The 19,442-nt window shown below is 34.9% G+C and overlaps 1 protein-coding gene across 5 annotated transcripts in view; it reads right to left on the bottom strand.

Annotated features, from left to right (window-relative positions):
- STXBP5L (syntaxin binding protein 5L) overlaps positions 1-19,442 on the bottom strand; it is a 344,728-nt gene that overhangs the window by 104,840 nt on the left and 220,446 nt on the right. For 2 of the 5 annotated variants that reach the window (XM_090265853.1, XM_090265871.1), the window contains exons 18-19: positions 3,146-3,297; positions 901-972 (exon numbers count right to left, since the gene is read on the bottom strand). In XM_090265853.1, coding sequence (XP_090121979.1) covers positions 901-972; positions 3,146-3,297 — 224 coding nt within the window. Of the gene's footprint in view, positions 1-900; positions 1,066-3,145; positions 3,298-19,442 lie in introns of all 5 variants that reach the window. The other 3 variants (XM_090265862.1, XM_090265882.1, XM_090265844.1) reach the window with 2 other exon arrangements.

The raw sequence follows: 19,442 nt of genomic DNA, 5'->3' as shown, positions 1-19,442 counted from the left end.
CTAGAGAAACACAAAGTTTTAGGGTTTTAGAAGTGATGGGATTCCATTAGTATCTACAAGCTGGCGAGGTGAGGTATGAAGAAATTCAAGATACTGCACAAAAACATACATGTGTATGTGTATGTATATTTTACACAAATATGAATCATCTTGTATATGTTCTTAGGAAACATACTTTTAAATATAACATTGATTTACTTATCATAATCATCTCATGTCAATAAGTATTCACCCAAAACATCACTAGTATCATCTGCATATCTAATCATATGCTCACTCCCCACTCTTTCTGTATTGATTTTTAGAATTGCTTACTCTACCATCTTCATATTTGCATTTGCTAGCATGGTCAATTATAATAATATAATAGCATTGACTCTTTTATTTGTGACCTTAATTCCCCAATTGTGTATTTTATTTTAATAAAAACCATCAGAATTTAGGAATACAAAGCTACCTCTAAGAAATGTCATTAGTTAGTAAAAGAAAATATTGTGGCTATGGTTAGAATAATTTTATAAAATGGCCAAAGGCACAAGGTTTCCAAAAGAAGAAAGCATTCAATTATTGTTAATACTGGCATATCAGGTTTTTTATTTATAAGGATACCATAGCTCTTCTTCCTCAAAACAAAAGACAGTGACTCTTGAACTAATAGGACTTGGTCTGCATGGTTTAAAATAAACACTGAAACAATGGATATGAGTAAATGGGTCCATGACAATAATTTAAAAATATTTTTATAACTGTAATTAAAATTATCAAGCTGCACTTCAATAAAACAAAAACTGCATGCATGCTGAATGTGTTTTAAAAACACATTACTGAGCCCAGATATGTGGATTTAATTCAAGCATTATAACTTAAAAATGCTATTTGCCTAACCTTAATAGAACTTACTCTGAAAGGAGGTACGGATCCGTTTCGTTAAATCAGGATAAAAGTTAGACAGGCCACGCATGCAAAAGTTGTCTTTGGAACATGCTAGAACACCAGCATCAGCAGCAGGCAGGGGAAAGAGAGAGAAAGAGTCTAAAGTGAAAGGAAGTGATATCATACCAGAATCTAGAACAGCCACGATGAAGAAATTGCAGCAAGTTTAGGTAATCAAATTAGAGAGAAGATATTAAAAAAATAAATCAACTAGAAAGTAAAATGTGGTAGATGAATGATGAGAATGTTGTAGTAATTTTATTTAATCAAATGTCTTATAAAAATGGATGGCATATTTCTCAGGTTTTTTATGTAGTAAACTTATTTGTCTTGCAAATAATATGTATGTTGCCTCATAAATATCAAAATGATTGTCTGTAATTTGCAGTATTAAAAAGATAGTTTAGGGAGTTTAGTCTGTAGTATTTTTATAACAAAGTGAGTACTCATTTTATACAGTAAATACAAAATTTACAATTTCATTACAGTTTTTCCTAATGTTAAAGTCATCAAAATTCTAAGCTCTAATAATAAATGTTAAGGCTCAACAAGATTAAATTAAATAACAGTTGTATTACCTGTCACCCACTGTGTATATCCAGCAGTAACTTAGATACTGCCAGAGAATACAAAGCTTTTCTGATTGAATTGGTGCTTTCAGTATGCAAACAGTGCCTGCTGTCATCTAACATCCTTCTACCCTAGAGTCCACAAACTTTTAAAAAATCAACCTTTTTATTTCTAGGGAATCTCATGATACACACATGCACATTTCTCTTATTTTGTCTTTCTTTCAAAAGCCAATAGTGGCTGAAGCAGACCTATAAAATTTGAAATTTCCAGCACTCCAAAAATATTGCTAAAAATTGAGCTTCCTAACAAACAAAAATATTCAAGTTCTGAAAGAGAACTTCTGTTCTCCTGAAAACAGTTAAACCCAGCATTTTGAAAGAGCTGAAGTTTCCAAAAGAAAAATAAACAAAAATATTTTAGTAAATCAAGTAATCTTTTCATTAGCAAAGCAAAACTTTTAGTATCACAGTCAGATGTTAAATTTGGCACAACTGTTTTTTAGAACATAATAGCTACCATCATGCACTGTTTTTATTTTAAAATATTCTTGCATGGGTATTTTAGTAAAGTCTTCAATATTCAATTGATTAAAAAATTTTAGAAGAACTATCTTGTTAACCATTGTCACTCCAATAAATTCAATTAAAAAACTGTCTAAATTTTTTTAAAAAACTCTGTATTAAATGGGACAACTGTGATAGAAAAATAAAAAATTAAAAGAAAAACTATGTTTACCATTTAAAAAAAACAAAATAAAACAAAACAAAAAACTATGTATTTTTGTCCACTGACATAATACTATAAATATATTTCTATCTGTGAACCTTTTAGCCTAATTTTTTACCTAAATTTTTAAACCAAATTATGTTAGTGGACAGAAATATACAAAAGTTTGACAATGTTTACAAAGCCAACTATATAAATATTGACATTTTAGTAAAACTTTGGATGATTTGGCATATCTAAATTTGCCACTATGTAGGAAATATTTCTGTTTAAATTCTAATTAACCATTTTTATTTTTATTTTATAATTAAATAAATCAACTATTAATCCTGTCAAGAAAAAAATGTTATCTTTTGTAACATTTTAAAAGTTAATTGATAATGTATGCTACATTTGTTAAAATACCTTCTAGAAAATTATCACCCACCAAGGCAAGATGACAGCTAAAATATAGAGTTAAGTAAAAAAATTAAAGGAAGTAAATAACTACTTTTAACTTCTACCAGAATTACTACTTTTAACTTCCAACTTTTAATATTATATTTTTAAAGGGGCCAGATATACTAGGAGAAAATTATCCTCTTTAATACAACCACTGAAAGCAGTGTTTTCAACTAGAGAGCCTGATTTTCATAGCATTTTTATATTTAATAGCTTAATTTCTATTATTTCCTAGGACTTCAACCTAAGAAACTTGAGATGCTTCCTAACTTTAATTAAAGTTTAGACACCTCATTTAGTCTTTCAAAGATTCTTACTATGTTTATGTTTAATTTTACTTACATGGTATTATAAATTATATTCACTTTATATTGCCATGCATTTTAATAGAATCACAGAAGAAAGAAGAAATCTAAAGGTAAGAAAACAGACAAACTAATCAAGTTCATAATCATCTTCTTTTATCTCCTACCTGCAATGAACTGCTTGTTTTTTCGAGGAGACCGTGGTTGTCGTTGGTAAAGGTCACTTGATCTATATAGGTCAATGGTCCCCATGCTTAACAGTACTGTCTTCTGTATAAAATCCACCACAGCCAACCCATTGCAGTTCCCAAATGCAACTCTGAGAGAGAAAAAAAATGCAACTAGAATGTATCACTCAGACCATTATTATTTTTGCCTTTGAATTAAAAATAAGATTACTGGAAAGTAATGTTATAGAGTTGAGACATCAGGCAATGACTGGAGCAAATCAGAAAGGATACTGTGCCTTTACTTAGGATAGGTTGATCTTGTATAATAGCCATTGTATAATTTTCCACATAAAAATATAGTTGATCTCAATGTTATTATGACCATTGCAAAGGACAGGAATGACCTGCAATCACATTTTATCATGTAAATAGTAATTACCCATTCTGCCCTTTAACTGTGTCTTATATTCTTTGCAGAAGAATCATGTAACATCTTTTTGCAATGCAATGGGAAATAGGTCAAGAAATGTCACACTTTTTAAAAAGCTACGATGCTTAGGTATGTAATTAGGTGCCTTTTTGAAGTAAAATTATAATTATTAGGCTCCAAATTACTTCTCTTTATAAACAAAGGAAATTTTAACAGAAAATAATTACAAAAATTTGTATCTCTAAAGTTTTGACACTGTAGTAGTTATAAACAGATAGAACTTCGCTCTTAATCCTTTGCTCTTTATTTTGTTCCATTTATTAAAAGACAAAGACCATTGACTAATTTTATAACTAAATCTCCTGAGAAATTAAAACTGTTCTCCTACACAGTCATTTTGATCACTTTAACCATTAGGCATACAGTAAGTTGCTTTTCTCTCAATTTACAGTATGCCTTCTAGCTGAACAATTGTAAGTCTGTATTTTTTGCTTCCTACATTAAATATACACTAGTTGGATGAATGTCATTTTGCTTATTTTATATAAGTTCCATGTTCTTTTATTTCTTAGATTAAATCTTGTTGGCAAATCATCTGTTTATTCTGAATCTAGTTCTTTCCACTCCATTACACTACCTTCCTTACAAGAAATTAAAAGTTCTAGGATACTATTGAATAGATGTTTTGTTACTTCATACAGGGTTTTACATCTTCCAGTAAGACAGATTTTGGAAACTGCAAAAAGTGTTGTTATAGAAGACAAAAGACCTCATCTCAATTGTTTTAAAGGTTATTTGACTTTGAGAAAAATTAATGAATCTTGCTAGGCCTGTTTACTTACTTTATAATGAGAATTATAATACTAGATTTATCTAGTTCACAGGACTTTTAGTGATGACAAACCAGAAATTTGTCAATGTACTTTGAAAATTTTACACACAGAATTGACCTCAATATTATAAGTAAATGCAATATTATATATATTACATATTATAGCAAGTCAATATCTTTATACTTTTATGTTAAAATATAGTTAATTACTTCTGCTTACAGGTATGATAGAGTTCCCAAATGTAATACTGACTGGAAAAAAAGAGGTAACTAGAATGTATGATACCAACCAAAATAGTAATAATAATAATTATTTTTTAATCCTTATCCAAGGATATGTTTATTGATTTTAGAGAGACAGGAAGGGACAGAAAGAGAGAAACAGCAATCAGTTGCCTCCCATACATGCCCTGACCAGGGATAAAACCCCCGCTACCTTTTGGTGTATGAGATGATGCTCCAAACAACTGAGCTATCCAGCCAGGGCCAAAAGAATTATTTTTTTCTATGAATTAAAAATAAGAATACTGGAGTGATGTCAGCATTATGGCAGAGTGAGAAGACCTCTTGGTTTCTCCCTTTGAAGTTATAAGTTGGACAACTAATTTAACAAATGAGTCCATGCTCAATACATAAACACGGCTGAGACATCTAAAGGTGAGTGTGTTGAAGTAAGCAGGGAAAGGATGGAGAGACAAGGGCCACAGACGCAGTACTAGACCATGGCCCCACCCGATGTAGTAGCAGTGAAGAGTCAGGGTGAAGCCCTCACTCGGCAGCCCAGAGAGGAACAGAGGCAGCATTTTGGCCCGAGTGGCTAGTACATATTGTGGCTGAATCCAGTGACAGGGGAGGCGATGTGGTTAATATGCACAAATGCCTCCCAGTTCCTGTCACCCACCCAGTTCCAGATGATGCAGTAGTAGTGGTGTTGAATTGCAGCCCTCTCTCAATAGCCTGGGAAGGGCTGGAGGGACAGAAACATCATTTCAGCTAGTTGCAGTGGAAGAAACTAAGCTGCAGCATGTGCACTTCCCATCACCTGCCCACCTCTTTCCCCACCCACCATGAACAGAGGCTGGTGCAGGCAGTTGGGACACCTCAGATAGTACAGCACTGACTCCTATCAGAGAGAGGGAAACAGAGAGCCTGTCAAACAAATAATTGATGAGAATTTTCCAAACCATTGAATAGAGCTGGAACTTTGAATCCAAGAAGCTCACAGAACACTTAATATCCTGAATGCAAAGAGTCCGTCTCTAAGACACATTATATAAAAACTGTCAAAAGTTAATGATAAAAAATTCTCAAGGAAGTCAGGGGTCGGGGGTGAGAGGATTGAAACCTATAAAAAAAAGCCCAATGGATTATCATTGAAAGTCTCAGCAGAAACCTTATATGCAAAAAGAAAATGAAATCAAATATGTAAGCATTTAAAGAAAGAAATCAACACAAGGGAACAATTTTTAACATAATTCCTGTTGAGTTTAAATTTTTAGCTGTTTTAGACTTAAATAGGCATGCTGATTTCAAAACTGCAGTTAATTTTCTTTTATCACGTCAAGTTTTTCCTGTACTGCTTATCTTAATGCAAACACTCTAGGCTGGATTGAGCCTGGATCGAGGGAAGCACTAATCTCTCCTACTGGCTGAGAGCAAACCTCCCTCAAGTGGGGAGGGGTGGGGGATGACCTTGGAGACCAGTGATAGGTTCATACTTGTCTAGGCTATTCGGTTACACATGAGACAGTGTGGTGAGAGGTTGTGTGCCGTTCTATATAGTGAATCGTATTCTGAAGTATAGTCCAAGTTCTTGTCTGTATACAAGGAGTTAGCAGAATTCATCCTTTTATTTGCATATGTACTTATTTCCTTTCCTTCAGATCATGTCTGTCTCTGATATTTCTCGTCCTAAGTGCCTAAACAACCCTGATTCATTTTGTTATATCTGTGGCAGTTTCACCATTCGCAGTCAAAGGACAAACATCAGCGCATTTGTTAGGCAAACCTATTTTGCATATTTTAAAGTAAAACTTGGTGATCAAGATAAGTCTTAGGCCACTCACAAGGTGTGCAAGCAGTGTGTTGAGAGTTTACAGATGTGGCCAAAGGGAACATGTGATAAATTGCCATTTGGTATACCTATGGTTTGGCGAGAGCCCAGAGATCATTCAAGTGACTGTTACTTTTGTATAGTGAAAACATCAGGATATAACAAGAAAAATAAATGTAAAATAGAGTATCATAGTCTACATCAGCTATACGCCCAGTGCCTCATTCAGCTGAAATCCCAGTGCCAGTTTTCATTGAACTACCCTCTTTTGAAAAACAGGAGTATGGTGAAGAACTAAGTGACAGCAATGATGAAGATTTTGACATTTAACATGACTCAGTTCATAAGGGATTTGATCAGCATGAGTTGAATGATTTGGCACGAGATTTGGGACTATCCAAAAAGGCTTCAGAACTCCTACCATCAAGACTGCATGAGAAAAACTTGCTTGAAAAAGGAGCAAAGGCATCCTACTTTTGATCAAGAGGAAGTGCATTTCTGCAGTACTTTCAAAGTGATGGTGGCTTTGTGTATTGCAATAACATACGTGGTTTAATGGAGGAATTGGGAATTCCAATCTATAACACAACTGAATGGTGACTGTTCATCGATAGCTCAAAGCAGAGCTTAAAGTGTGTGCTCCTCCACAATGGCAATTTATATGGTGCTGTCCCAACTGACCATTCAGTTTCTTTTCATGAAGAATATGAAGACATAAAGAGAGTCATTGATCTGTTGCAATATCACAAGCACAATTGGACCATCTGTGTTGACCTTAAAATGGTCTGCTTCCTTCTTGGTCAGCAATGCGAATACACCAACTATCCCTGTTTTCTGTGTATGTGGGACAGCAGAGCTCTTGAGAAGCATTGGGTGGAGTTGAATTGGCCTCCAAGATCTGACTTCAAACCTGGTGATCCAAACATTCTACATGAGCCACTTGTTGATGGGAAGGACATTATATTCCCACCTCTGCACATAAAACTCAGTCTTATGAAGCAATTTGTTAAAGCTTTGCCAACTGAAGGAGACTGTTTCAAGTATCTAATTTTGGCATTTTCTAGCCTGTTGTTTGAAAAGATAAAATACCTTAATATGTATGTTTGGTAGCAGAACTGTACTACTTGTACACAATTTGACTTACAGTAACAATATATAGCCTTTAAAGAAATAAAATAACTCTAAATAAATGGTATATTCAGGTAATTTTTTTTTTATTTTCCTTTGAATGTACATTTTGTATGATATTTGGGACAAAGGGAGGATATCCTTTCTCTTAAAAAGTTGACGCAAGAGAGGAAAACTGGGGTCATTTTTGGATTCAGATGCTAAAAGTTAGTCAAAAACAAGTGTCAGATCTAACTCATGAAAATTATGTTCCCCAATGTAATATACGGAGCAAAGTTATCCATTAGATATAAAGGAGAAATGAAGGCCTTTCTGCACAAAAGCTGAGAGAATTTACCACCACAAAACCTTCATTACAAGAAATGTTGAAAGAAGCTCTTTTACCAGAAATAAAACAAAAACCATAATAAAGCTGTGAGTATGATGACAAAAGATACAAAACTATATAACAAACAGACAAAAGCAGGGAATTGCAACTCTATTTCAGAATAGAGTATTAAACACTTAGTTATGACATAAAGGTTAAGGAGAGAAAAAGTATTTTTAAAAGACTATAGCTCCTGCTATTTGGAAATGAATATACAGCATAAAAAGGAATTATTTGTAGCAACAAAAACACAAAGTGGTAGAGGAAAAGGAATGAACTTGCACAGGTAACTAGAGCTAAGGTGTACTCAGATGAAAAGTGACTTGTGTATATAAAAATGCTCATTACACAAACCTAATGGTAACCATAAAACAAAAATCTAGAACAGAGAAACATACATATTAAAAAACAGAACGAAAATCATAGACTACCATCAAATTAAAATAGCAGACAAAAACCCAGGGAAAAGGAAAACAGTGGAGACACAGAGCAACTACACACAAAAAGATAAAATAGCTGTAGTAATTTCTCATATATCAATAATCATTGTAAATGTAAGTTGATTGAACTCACCAACAAAAAGGCAGAGAGTGGCAGGATGTATTAAAAGACAAACAACAATTATATGTTGCCTTTAAAACACCACTCACAGGTAAAGAGACAAACATAAATTTAAAGTGAATGGATGGAAGATAATAATCCAAAAAAACCAGCATCCAGGAAGAGGGTCACAAGTTGGCCCAGAGTAGGAGGATATTTCTCATACTTCCTCCCAGAATAAAAATGGAAATAAAACTAAAAAAGGAAAAAGCTACTCAAAATAAATAACCAAAGGTTGAAAAAGACACTTTTAACAAGGAACAGCCAAAAACCAACTAGAGACGGAAAGGAAAAGTGAGATGCAAAAGGGAATGACCTTGTTAACATGCGTAGTGGGCCAAGTTTACAGCACAGCTGTGGAAGGATCCCCCTGAGAGGAGAGAAACCTGGACTCCAGACTGGGCTCTCAAGCATGCAGTGCCAGGGCCAGGCTCAGCTTCCAATGTAGTATGCAGTGGAGAAAGGCCACAGGATTTGTCTCTGCTATGACAAAGCAGAGGATTGAATCAGTGATTTGGAAAACAAGATAGGGAAAAACACTCAGCCAGAGCAACCAAATGGAAAAAGAATGAAAAAAACAAGGAGAACTTAAGGGAAGCTTTTGGACAACATAAAACATAATAATACTCACATGATAGGGATAGTAGAAAAATAAGAAAGGGAACAAGGGATAGAAAACCTGTTTGAAGAAATAATGACAGAGCCCTGGCTGCTGTGGCTCAGTGGTTGAGCTTGGCCTGTGAGCCAAGTGTCACTGGTTCGATTCCCAGTCAGGACACATGACTAGGTTGCACGTCAGGTCCCCAGTTGGGGGCGCAAGTGAGAGGTAACCACCCAGTGATGTTTCTCTCCCTCTCTTTCTCCTGTCCCCTCTCTCTACAAATAAAATAAATAAGTAAACAAACAAATAAATATTAAAAAAAAAGAAATAATGACAGAAAACTACCATAACCTGGTGAAAGAAAAAAATCCCACAAGTTGAGGAAGCACAGAGTCCCAATCAAGATGAACCCAAAGAGACCAATGACAAGACACATTACAATTAAGGTGGCAAAATGTAAAGACAAAGAGAAAACCTTAAAGGCAGTAAGAGAGAAACATTCAGGTACTTACAAGGGAGCTCCGATAAGGCTTTCAGCTGATTTCTTAACAGAAACACTACAGGCCAGAAAAAACTGGCATGAAGTATTCCAAGTAATGAAAAGCAAGGACCTGCAACCAGGACTACTCTATTCACCAAGGCTTTCATTTAATAAAGAGCTTTCCAGACAAAAAACGCTAAAGTGTACATTTCTACCTATTAAGCATTCCAACATGCTAAAGGGATTGCATTAAGAAGAAATAGAGAAACGCAGGTACAAAGGAAAAAAATGGCAATGAATAAGTTCCTATCAATAATAGCCTTCAAAGTAAATGGATTAAGTGCTCCAATTAAAAGACACAGGGTAATTAAATGGATAAGAAAACATGACTTGTAAATACACTGTCTGAAAGTGACCCCCCCTCAGAACAAAAGATTTACAGAGGTTGAAAAGCGAAAAAAAAAAAAAAATTCCATGAAAATGGAGAAAAAAAACTGGGGTCGCAACACTTCTATCTGACAAAATAGACTTCAAAACAAAGGCTATAACAAAGAACAGAGAAGGTCATTGCATAGTATCAGTACTAAAGGGGTCAATATAACAAGAGGATATAATCCTGGTAAACATACGTGCATTCAATATAGGAGCACTTAAATATGTAAAGAAATGCTTGGAGGACTTAAGGAAGAGGTAGCAATACAGTCATTATAGGGTACTTTAACATCCCCTTGTCACCAATGGACAGGTCTTCCAGACAAAAAGATGAATAAGGAAACAGTGACCTTATATGATATACTAGATCAAATGTAATTGACATTTACAGAACATTTCATTTCAAAGCAACAGAATAAACATTCTTCTACAGTGTACATGGATCATTCTCAAAGATAGAGCACATGATAGGACACTAAGTAAGTCTTAAAAAACTAAAGAAAAATGAAATCATATCAAGCATTTTCTCAATCATAAGGGATTGAACCTTAGAGAAAACAATTTCAAAAAAAAAAAAAGAACCCTCAAAATAACATGTAATTAAATAATGAATGGGTTAACAATGAGATCAAGGAGGAAATCAGAAAGTATCTGAAAACAAAATGAAAATGAACAGACAACAAGCCAAAATCTATAGGACACAGCAAAAGTAGTCCTGAGAGGGAAGTTTGTAGCATTACAGGCCCACCTAAGGAAGAGAGAAAAATCTCAAATAAACAACTTAACCCTACACTGAAAAGATCTAGAAAAACAAAAAACAAAGCCCAAAGTGAATAGTATGAAGGAAATAATCAAGATCAGAGCAAAAATAAATGACAGCAATCAGACAAGAAAGAGAAATAAAAGGCATCCAAGTTGGAAAAGAGGAAGTAAAACTGTCATTTGCAGATGACATGATAGTGTACATAGAAAACCCTATAGACTCCACAAAAAACTACTCGACAAATTTAGTGAATTTGGAAAAATAGCAGGATACAAAGTAAATATTCAGAAATGAAGGCATTTCTGTACACCAACAATAAAATATCAGAGATAGAAACAAGAAAGAAAATCCCATTTACTATAGCAACAAGAAAAACAAAGCACCTAGGAATAAACTTAACCAAGCAGGTAAAAGACCTGTACTCAGAAAACTATAGAACACTGAAGAAAGAAATTAAGGAAGATACAAATAAATGGAAGCATATACCATGTTCATGAATGGGAAAAATCAACATCATTGAAATGTCCATACTACCCAAAGCAATTTACAGATTCAACGCAATCACTATTAAAATACAAATGACATATTTCACAGACCTAGAACAAATACTTCAAAAATTTATATGGAACAAAAAAAGTCCCCGAATAGCCACAGCAATCTTGAGGAAAAAGAACACAGTAGGAGAATCACAATACCTGATACAAACTATACTACATGCCCACGGTTATCAAAACAGTCTGATACTGGCATTAGAAAAGACATATAGATCAATGGGACAGAATAGGGAGCCCAGAAATAAACCCAGGTCTATATGGTCAATATTCAACAAAGGGGAAAGGAACAAAAATTGAGTGAGAAGAGCCTCTTCAACAAATGGTGTTGGGAGAACTGGAAAGGGATGTGCAAAAAAATGAAACTAGATCACGAACTTACATCACACACCAGAATAAACTCAAGATGGACCAAAGACTTAAATGTAAGCTGGGACACCATAAAAGTCCTAGAGGAAAACATAGGCAGGAAATTTTCAGATATCCCATGTAGCAATATTTTCACTGATATATCTCCTAAGGCAAGCAAAATAAAGGAAAAAAAAATAAACAAATCGGACTATATCTAACTAAAGAGCTTCTGCTCAGCAAAAGAAAACATCAAAAAGTTGAAAAGGAAACCAACCCATATGGGGAAATACATTTGCCAATGATACCTCACACAAGGGATTGATCTCCAAAATATATAAAGAACTTATACAACTCAACACCAAGAAGACAGACAACCCAATTAAAAAATGGGCAAAGGACCTGAACAAACACTTTTCCAAAGAGGACATACAGAGGGTCCATAGGCATATGAAAGAATGCTCAACATCACTAGCCATCACAGAGATGCAAATAAAAAGTACAAAGAGATACCACCTCTCACCAGTTAGAATGGTCATCAACAAATCAACACACAACATGTGCTGGCGAGGATGCAGAGGAAAGGGAACCCTAGTACACTGTTGGTGGGAATGCAGACTGGTGCAGCCACTGTGGAAAACAATGTGAAATTTCCTCAAAAAAACTCAAAATGGAACTGCCTTTTGAACCAGCAATTCCATTGCTAGGATTATATCTAAAGATTCCTGAAACACCAACTCAAAAAATAAACAGCCAGCAAATGCCCCCCCACACACCCCCAAAAAACCCTCACATATAGGAGAGTGAACAAAAGAAAATGTAAAGCATGGAAATGCAATTTTAGTGAATATTAGAAGGACAAGGATTTTCCTTCACACTGTATATATTTCTCCTTACCTGATCCCTTCAGAATTTGGCATTCTGAAGAAGTAAATAATGACATAAGGTTCTTTACATAAATCTAATAAGACCAGATGTTAATAGAGGTTTTGTTAACCAAAACTTTGACTGGAATGTCATGCCTAAAGGGGACATGCTTGGGCTCTGGTTCTTACCAAAAAGCCCTGAGGAACTAGGATTGACTTTTGAAGGTAATAAAAGCCTATGAGAAAGAAGGCCTGGTACCTTGGTTAGTTGTGTGGTTCATGGGAAAATTTCCAGGGAGGGAACAAAGGTTGCTTTCCTGAAAGGTGGCTAGGAGGAACCTTAAGGCACAATGGAAAACCTGAAGGACTTGGAAAAGACAGGTATTTACGGACAAGGCTGAATGGCAGTTATGTGGCTCAGCCTCTGTGCCATGAAGGGCACACTGAAAGTCATCCTAAAGCTTCCTTGTGTAAGTTCCAGCAAAGCAGACTCAAAGATTATAAGTGATCATTTGCTGCTCTTGTTGTGTTTATGCAAATGAACAGGATAAATTAAAAATGGACTTAATGCAGTCCTTTCAATGACAAGGAGGGTAATCTTAAGGAGAAAAATCGTGCTTCAAGGAAAATCACAATGCTCAGTGGTAGACTATAGACTAGTGCAGCTGTCTTTAAAGTTTATTTTCATTTAAAGTTTGTTTTCATTTGAAAGTTAAACTAGGTGTGTGACATCATCAAAGATGCTTAATTTATAGGCAAGAAGAATGTCAAATGCCTTGCAACTGGATGTCTTCCCAATAAGACAGTCTCGCAGATTTAGAGACTGATTTGTGAGTTATGTTATGTAAATTAACCTGTGTGTTCTGTTCTCATAGGGCATAAGCCTATGATCTCATTACCTGAGTGATTGTCTGTATGTATAGGCCTCACTTAATCCTGTCTGCATTGCTGCCTCCTCAGACTCAACGGTTTGGCTGAATTAAGTGGTTGGGTTGGTGAAATATGGGCTGGTCTGTGGGCTTCACTTTAAAACTGTTTTTTTTTTTTTTTTTTTCTATGCTAATGGCTTGGACAGAAAGGGTCCAGAGGTCTGAGAGGGGGGAAGACTAAAATATTCTCTTCCATGGGCAAAAAGGCTTTGGACAGGTGTGATGTGCTTTGCACACCTTCCTCCAAAGAAACCTTTTTATTCCCTAATGTGAGACATTGAAAAATTAATACTCCTTTTGTCATCTAGTGGTTATGGATTGAATGATGCCTTGTAACCCTGTTGCCAAATCTGTTGCCTCCAGAATACAACAAGGACGCCAGCCTGTTAAACCGAGCATGCCATTGTCTGGGGACAGCCAACTGACCTGGAGTCTGCAAGATCTTTCCCCATGTGGGAAGGCCACCCTCCCCTCCACACCCCCACTCTTATTAGGGATTTCTGGACCCAAGGGTAGGTAGAACGACGACCATGTATAGCTTGAAGCAGCTAGAGGAGCACAAGACCTTTGCCCATTGTCCTTTATAAGATTATAAAAGGTCTTAAGTCTGAGAGGGGGAAATTGTTACAGAGCGGGGTCCCCCCCCAAATTAATTAATTAATTAATGAAAAAAATTATTTCCCTTAAGATCAGGAACAAGACAGGGGTGTCCGCCTTTACCTATTTTTTTCAGCGATCAGACAAGAAGAAGAAATAAAGGGTATCCAAATTGGAAAGGAGGAAGTAATACTGTTATTATCCTCAGATGATATAATATTGTACATAGAAAACCCTATAGTTTCCAGGAAAAAACTATATAATCTAATGAATGAATTCAGCAATGTAGCAAGATACAAAGTCAATATTCAGCCCTGGCTTATGTGGCTTAGTGGTTTGAGCACCAGCCTGTGAACTGAACGGTCACCAGCTTGATTCCTAGTCAGGTACATGACTAGATTATGGGCCAGATCCCAAACTGGGGGCGTGGTAGAGGCAGCCAATCACACATCCATGTTTCTCTCCCACTTTTTCTCCCTCTTCCTCTCTCTAAAAGTAAATAAAATCTTTAATAAAAGAACAAAGTTAATATTCAGAAATTGATGACTTTTTTTATACATGCCAATAATGAATTATCAGAAAGAGAAACTAAGAAAATATTCCCATTTCCTATTTTTTTAGGAAAAAATTTAACCCAGGAGGTAAAAGACCTGTACTTGGAAAACTACAGGACACTGAAGAAAGAAATTAAGAAAGATACAAATAAGTGGGAGCATATACCATGTTCTTGGATTCAAAGAATTAACATCACTAAAATGTCTATACTACCCAAAGCAATCTATTAGCTTCAATGCAATTCCCATTAATATATACTAATGGCATATTTCACACATCTAGAACAAATATTCCAAAAATTTATATGGAACAAAAACCCACCCCGACTAGCTTCAGAAATCTTGAAAAAGGAGAACAAAGGGATCACAATACCTTATATTAAACTATTCTAGAAGGCCATTAAAATAAAAATAGTGTGGTAATGGCATAAGAAAAGGCATATAGATCAATGGAACAAAAAGAGAGCCCACAAAGAAACGCATGTCTTTATGGTCAATTAGTATTTATCAAAGGAGATAAGAGCATATGTAATAAAGACAGCCTCTACAATAAATGGTGTCAGGAGAACTGAACTGGTACATGCAAAAAAAGAAAAAATAAAACTAGACCACCATCTTATACACTACACCAGAATAAACAAAAAGGATCAAAGACTTAAATATAAGTCAGGATAGCATAAAAATCTTAGGGGGAAACATAGGCAGTTTAATTTCAGATACCTCATATAGCAAAACTTTTGTCAATATATCTTCTAGGACATGGGAAACAAAAGGAAAATAAATGGCACTATATCAAATGAAAAAGTTCTGCACAGCTAAGGAAACCACTATCAAAATGAAAAGGGAATCCATTGTATGGGAGAATATATTTGCCAATATGTTGAATAAGGGTTTAATCTCCAAAATTTATAAAGAACTCAACAACTTAACAGCAGGAAGATAATTCAATTTAAAAAAAATGGCAAAGAATCTGAACAGAAACTTTTCCAAGGAGAACATATAGATGGCCCATAGGTGTTTGAAAAGATACTCAACATCACTAGCCATTAGAAAGATGCAATTAAAATCACAATGAGATACCAGCTCACACCAGTCAGAATGGCCATCATTAACAAGATCAACAAATAACAAGTGCTGGTGAAGATGTGGAGAAAAGGGAACCCTAGTGCACTGTTGGTGGGAATGCAGACTGGTTCAGCCACTGTGGAAAACAGTATGGAATTTCCTCAATAAACTAAAAATGGAACTGTCTTTTGATCCAGTGATCCCACTGCTGGGATTATATGCTAAGTATCCTGAAAGCCCAATTCAAAAGAACCTATGCACCCCTATGTTCATAGCAACACTATTTACAATAGTCAAGTGCTGGAAACAGTCTAAGAGCCCATCTGTAGAGGAGTGAGTCAAAAAACTGTGGTACATTTAGACAATGGAATGCTATGCAGCAGAAAGAAGGAAGGAACTCCTACCATTTGTGATAGCATAGATGGAAGTGGAGAGTATTATGCTAAGTGAAATAAGCCAGGCAGTGAAAGACAAATACCATATGATCTCACCTAATCCAGGAAACTAATGAACACCACAAACAAATGAGAAAATTAGATCCAGAGGCATGTAAACAAGGAACAGACTGACAGTGACAAGGGCAGCAGGGGGGATGGGGAAAAGAAGGGAAAGAGGGGGAAGGCTTTAGTCAAGGAACAAGTATGAATGACCCATGGAGATGGACAACAGGGTAGTAAATGTGGGAGAAGGGGTGGGTGGGGTAGGGGGAACAATGGGGGGAAAATTGGACAGCTGTAATAGAAAAACAATAAGTAAATAAATAAATAGCCAAGATGGTTGTATTATAATCGAAAGTAATAAATTGGTTGCTCATATCCACATTTTATTATCTGAAGTAGTGTTTTGCTATTTGGGGTTTGTTTTTTGGGGGGCGGGGGGGGTCTATATTAGACCCAGGGGGAACCTTCCTATGAAAAGACATTTAAAGCAAATACCTTAAAGGTAAACTCATAGATTTTGAAAATCACTTGTTTTGTTTTGAAGTTGTCAAGTGAGAAATTAGTTTCTTTTCTTTTTAAAAATTTATTGTTTTTTTTCTATTACAATTGTCTCACTTTTCCCCCCATTGCTCCCCATCCCACCCCCCTATACCCACGCCCTGAAGTAGCATTAAACTTCTTATCCTAATCCCTATTTCTCTTTCAGCTCAGCAATTTATTTCGAAGTTTGGATCTACTGTATTCCCTGATAAGTATATCCCTCTACAGAATATTTACTTTAAATTTGGTTATATTCCTTCTTATTGAACTTTTAACTCCTTTTTTTCCAATGAGAATCACATTTATTTGGTAACATAATGTTTATGTTCACATTATTTCCCAGTAAATGTTAATTATGATCTTATATGCTGCTCTAAAGTCATACATAATTTTCATCCCTATCTCATTTATGCCCCTTTGCTGGATTCATCTTGCCCATCACTCCTTACAGCCTGCATCACTACCCAAATTTGCTTCTCTCAATCTTTGTCATTTCCCACTGCTATAGTCAGTTGATAGCATGAGATTTACTTATTTTCTCCCTCAATTCTAAAATTTAAAAAAAATCTCAAATGTAGAAAATTAATTACTTCAAAGTCTCATTAGATTTGCTGTCATATTTTAAATCTGATTTCTCTGGGTTTTCCCATCCATTTCCTTTGTCAAAACCAGGATATATTAAAGCCTGATTGTGAAAAAAAAAAAAAAATCCCAAGAAACAAAACCCCTGGACCAGATAGATTCATAGATGAATTTTATCAAACATTCAAAGAATAATTAATATCTATCCTCAAATTATTCCAAAAAATTGAATGGAAGGTAAGACTCCCAAACTCTTTTTATAAGGCCAGTATTACTCTGGTACCAAAACCAGACCTAAACTCTACAAAAAAATTATAGGTCAATAATACTAATGAACATTAGATGTAAAAATAGTTAACAAAATATTAGCAAACCAAATTCAACAATACTTTAAAAAGATTATATGCCATGATCAACTGGGGTTTATTCCTGGGATACAAGGCTGTCTTAATATCTTCAAATCAGTTAATGTGTTATATTACATTAAAAAATGAAGGTAAAAAGCATATGTTCATATTGATAGATGTAGGAAAAGCATTTGACAAAATCCAGCATCCATTTACGACAAAAAATCTCTAGAAGTGAGATAGAGGACATATATCTCAACATAATAAAGACCCTATATAACAACACTATAGCTAACATCAGACTCAATGGTGAAAACCTAAAAGATTTTTTTTAAAGATGAGGAATGAGAAGGGTGACCCCTTTCACCATTTTCCAACATAGTATTGGAATTCCTAGCCACAGCAATTAGACAAGGGGAAAAAAGGTGTTGGAATTGGAAAGGAAGAAATGAAACTTTCACTATGTACAGATGACATGATACTATATATAAAGAATTCTGAAGATTCCACCAGAATATTAATGGAACTAATCATTCTAATTCATTAAAGTAGCAGATACAAAATTAATATTTACAAATTGCTTGCATTTTTATACACCAATAATGAATGTTTAGGAAAAGAATGTAAGAAAAAAAATCTCATTTAAAATTGAATCAAAAAGAATAAAATAATAAAATACCCAGGAATAAATTTTATTAAAGAGGTAACAGCCCCATACTCAGAAAAGGTACTAAAGAAAGAAATTTTAAAAGGTACAAATAAATGGGAGGCTATGCCATGCTCACGGTGGGCATCATTAAAAACTCCATACTCCCCAAAGCAATCTCTAGATTTCTACAGATGTCAATGAAATCCCTATCTAAATACCAATGGATTTTTCACAGAACCAGAAAAAAAATAACCCTAAAATTTATATGGAAACACAAAAGACTCCAAATAGCCAAGGCAATGTCAAGAAAGAAAGACAAATTTGGTGGTATCATGCTACCTGATATCAAACTATACTACAAGGCTATAGTAATCAAAACAGCATGGTACTAGCAGGAAAAAAAAGACACATAGATCAGTGGAACATAGAAATAAACACATGCCTATATGGTCAATTAACCTATCATAAACAAAGTAAGAATATATAATGGGGTAAAGGCTGTCTTTTTAATACAGTGTTGGAAAATCTGGACAGATACATGCAAAACAATAAAATTGGATCATTCTCTTAAACCACATACAAGACTAAATTAAAACTGAATTGATTTAAATGTGAGACCTAAAACCATAAATGAAAGATAGGCAGTAAACTCTTGACAGTGCACTTAGTGTAACATTTTTGAATGTCTCCTTGAGCAAGGGAAAGGAAAGAAAAAGGTAACCAAATGGGACTAAATCAAACTAAAGTTTTTGCAGAGCAAAGGAAACCATCAACAAAACAAAAGGACAACCTATTGGAAGAAGATATTTGTCAATGATTCATCAGTAAATGATTAATATCCAAAACATATAGGAAATCCATACAACTTCTCTCTCTCTCTCATTGAAAAATGGGAGAAGTCCTGATTAGACATTTCTCCAAAGAGCACAAATACATGATTAATAGACATAAAAAAGATAAGATGCTCAGCATCTCTAATTAGGGAAATGTAAGTTAAAATCACAATGAGGTATCACTTCACACTTGTCAGAATGGCTATCATCAATAAATAAACAACATGTTGGTGAGAATGTAGAGAAAAGGGAACCCTCTTGCGGTGTTGGTGGGAGTGCAAATTGGTTAAATCACTATGGAAAACA

Source organism: Furipterus horrens, unplaced genomic scaffold (assembly GCF_987537825.1).
Source record: "Furipterus horrens unplaced genomic scaffold, mFurHor1.1.pri manual_scaffold_1, whole genome shotgun sequence".
Classification (NCBI taxonomy): domain Eukaryota; kingdom Metazoa; phylum Chordata; class Mammalia; order Chiroptera; family Furipteridae; genus Furipterus; species Furipterus horrens.
Note: the sequence above shows the minus strand (reverse complement) of the source record. Positions and strands in the feature narration are given on the sequence as shown.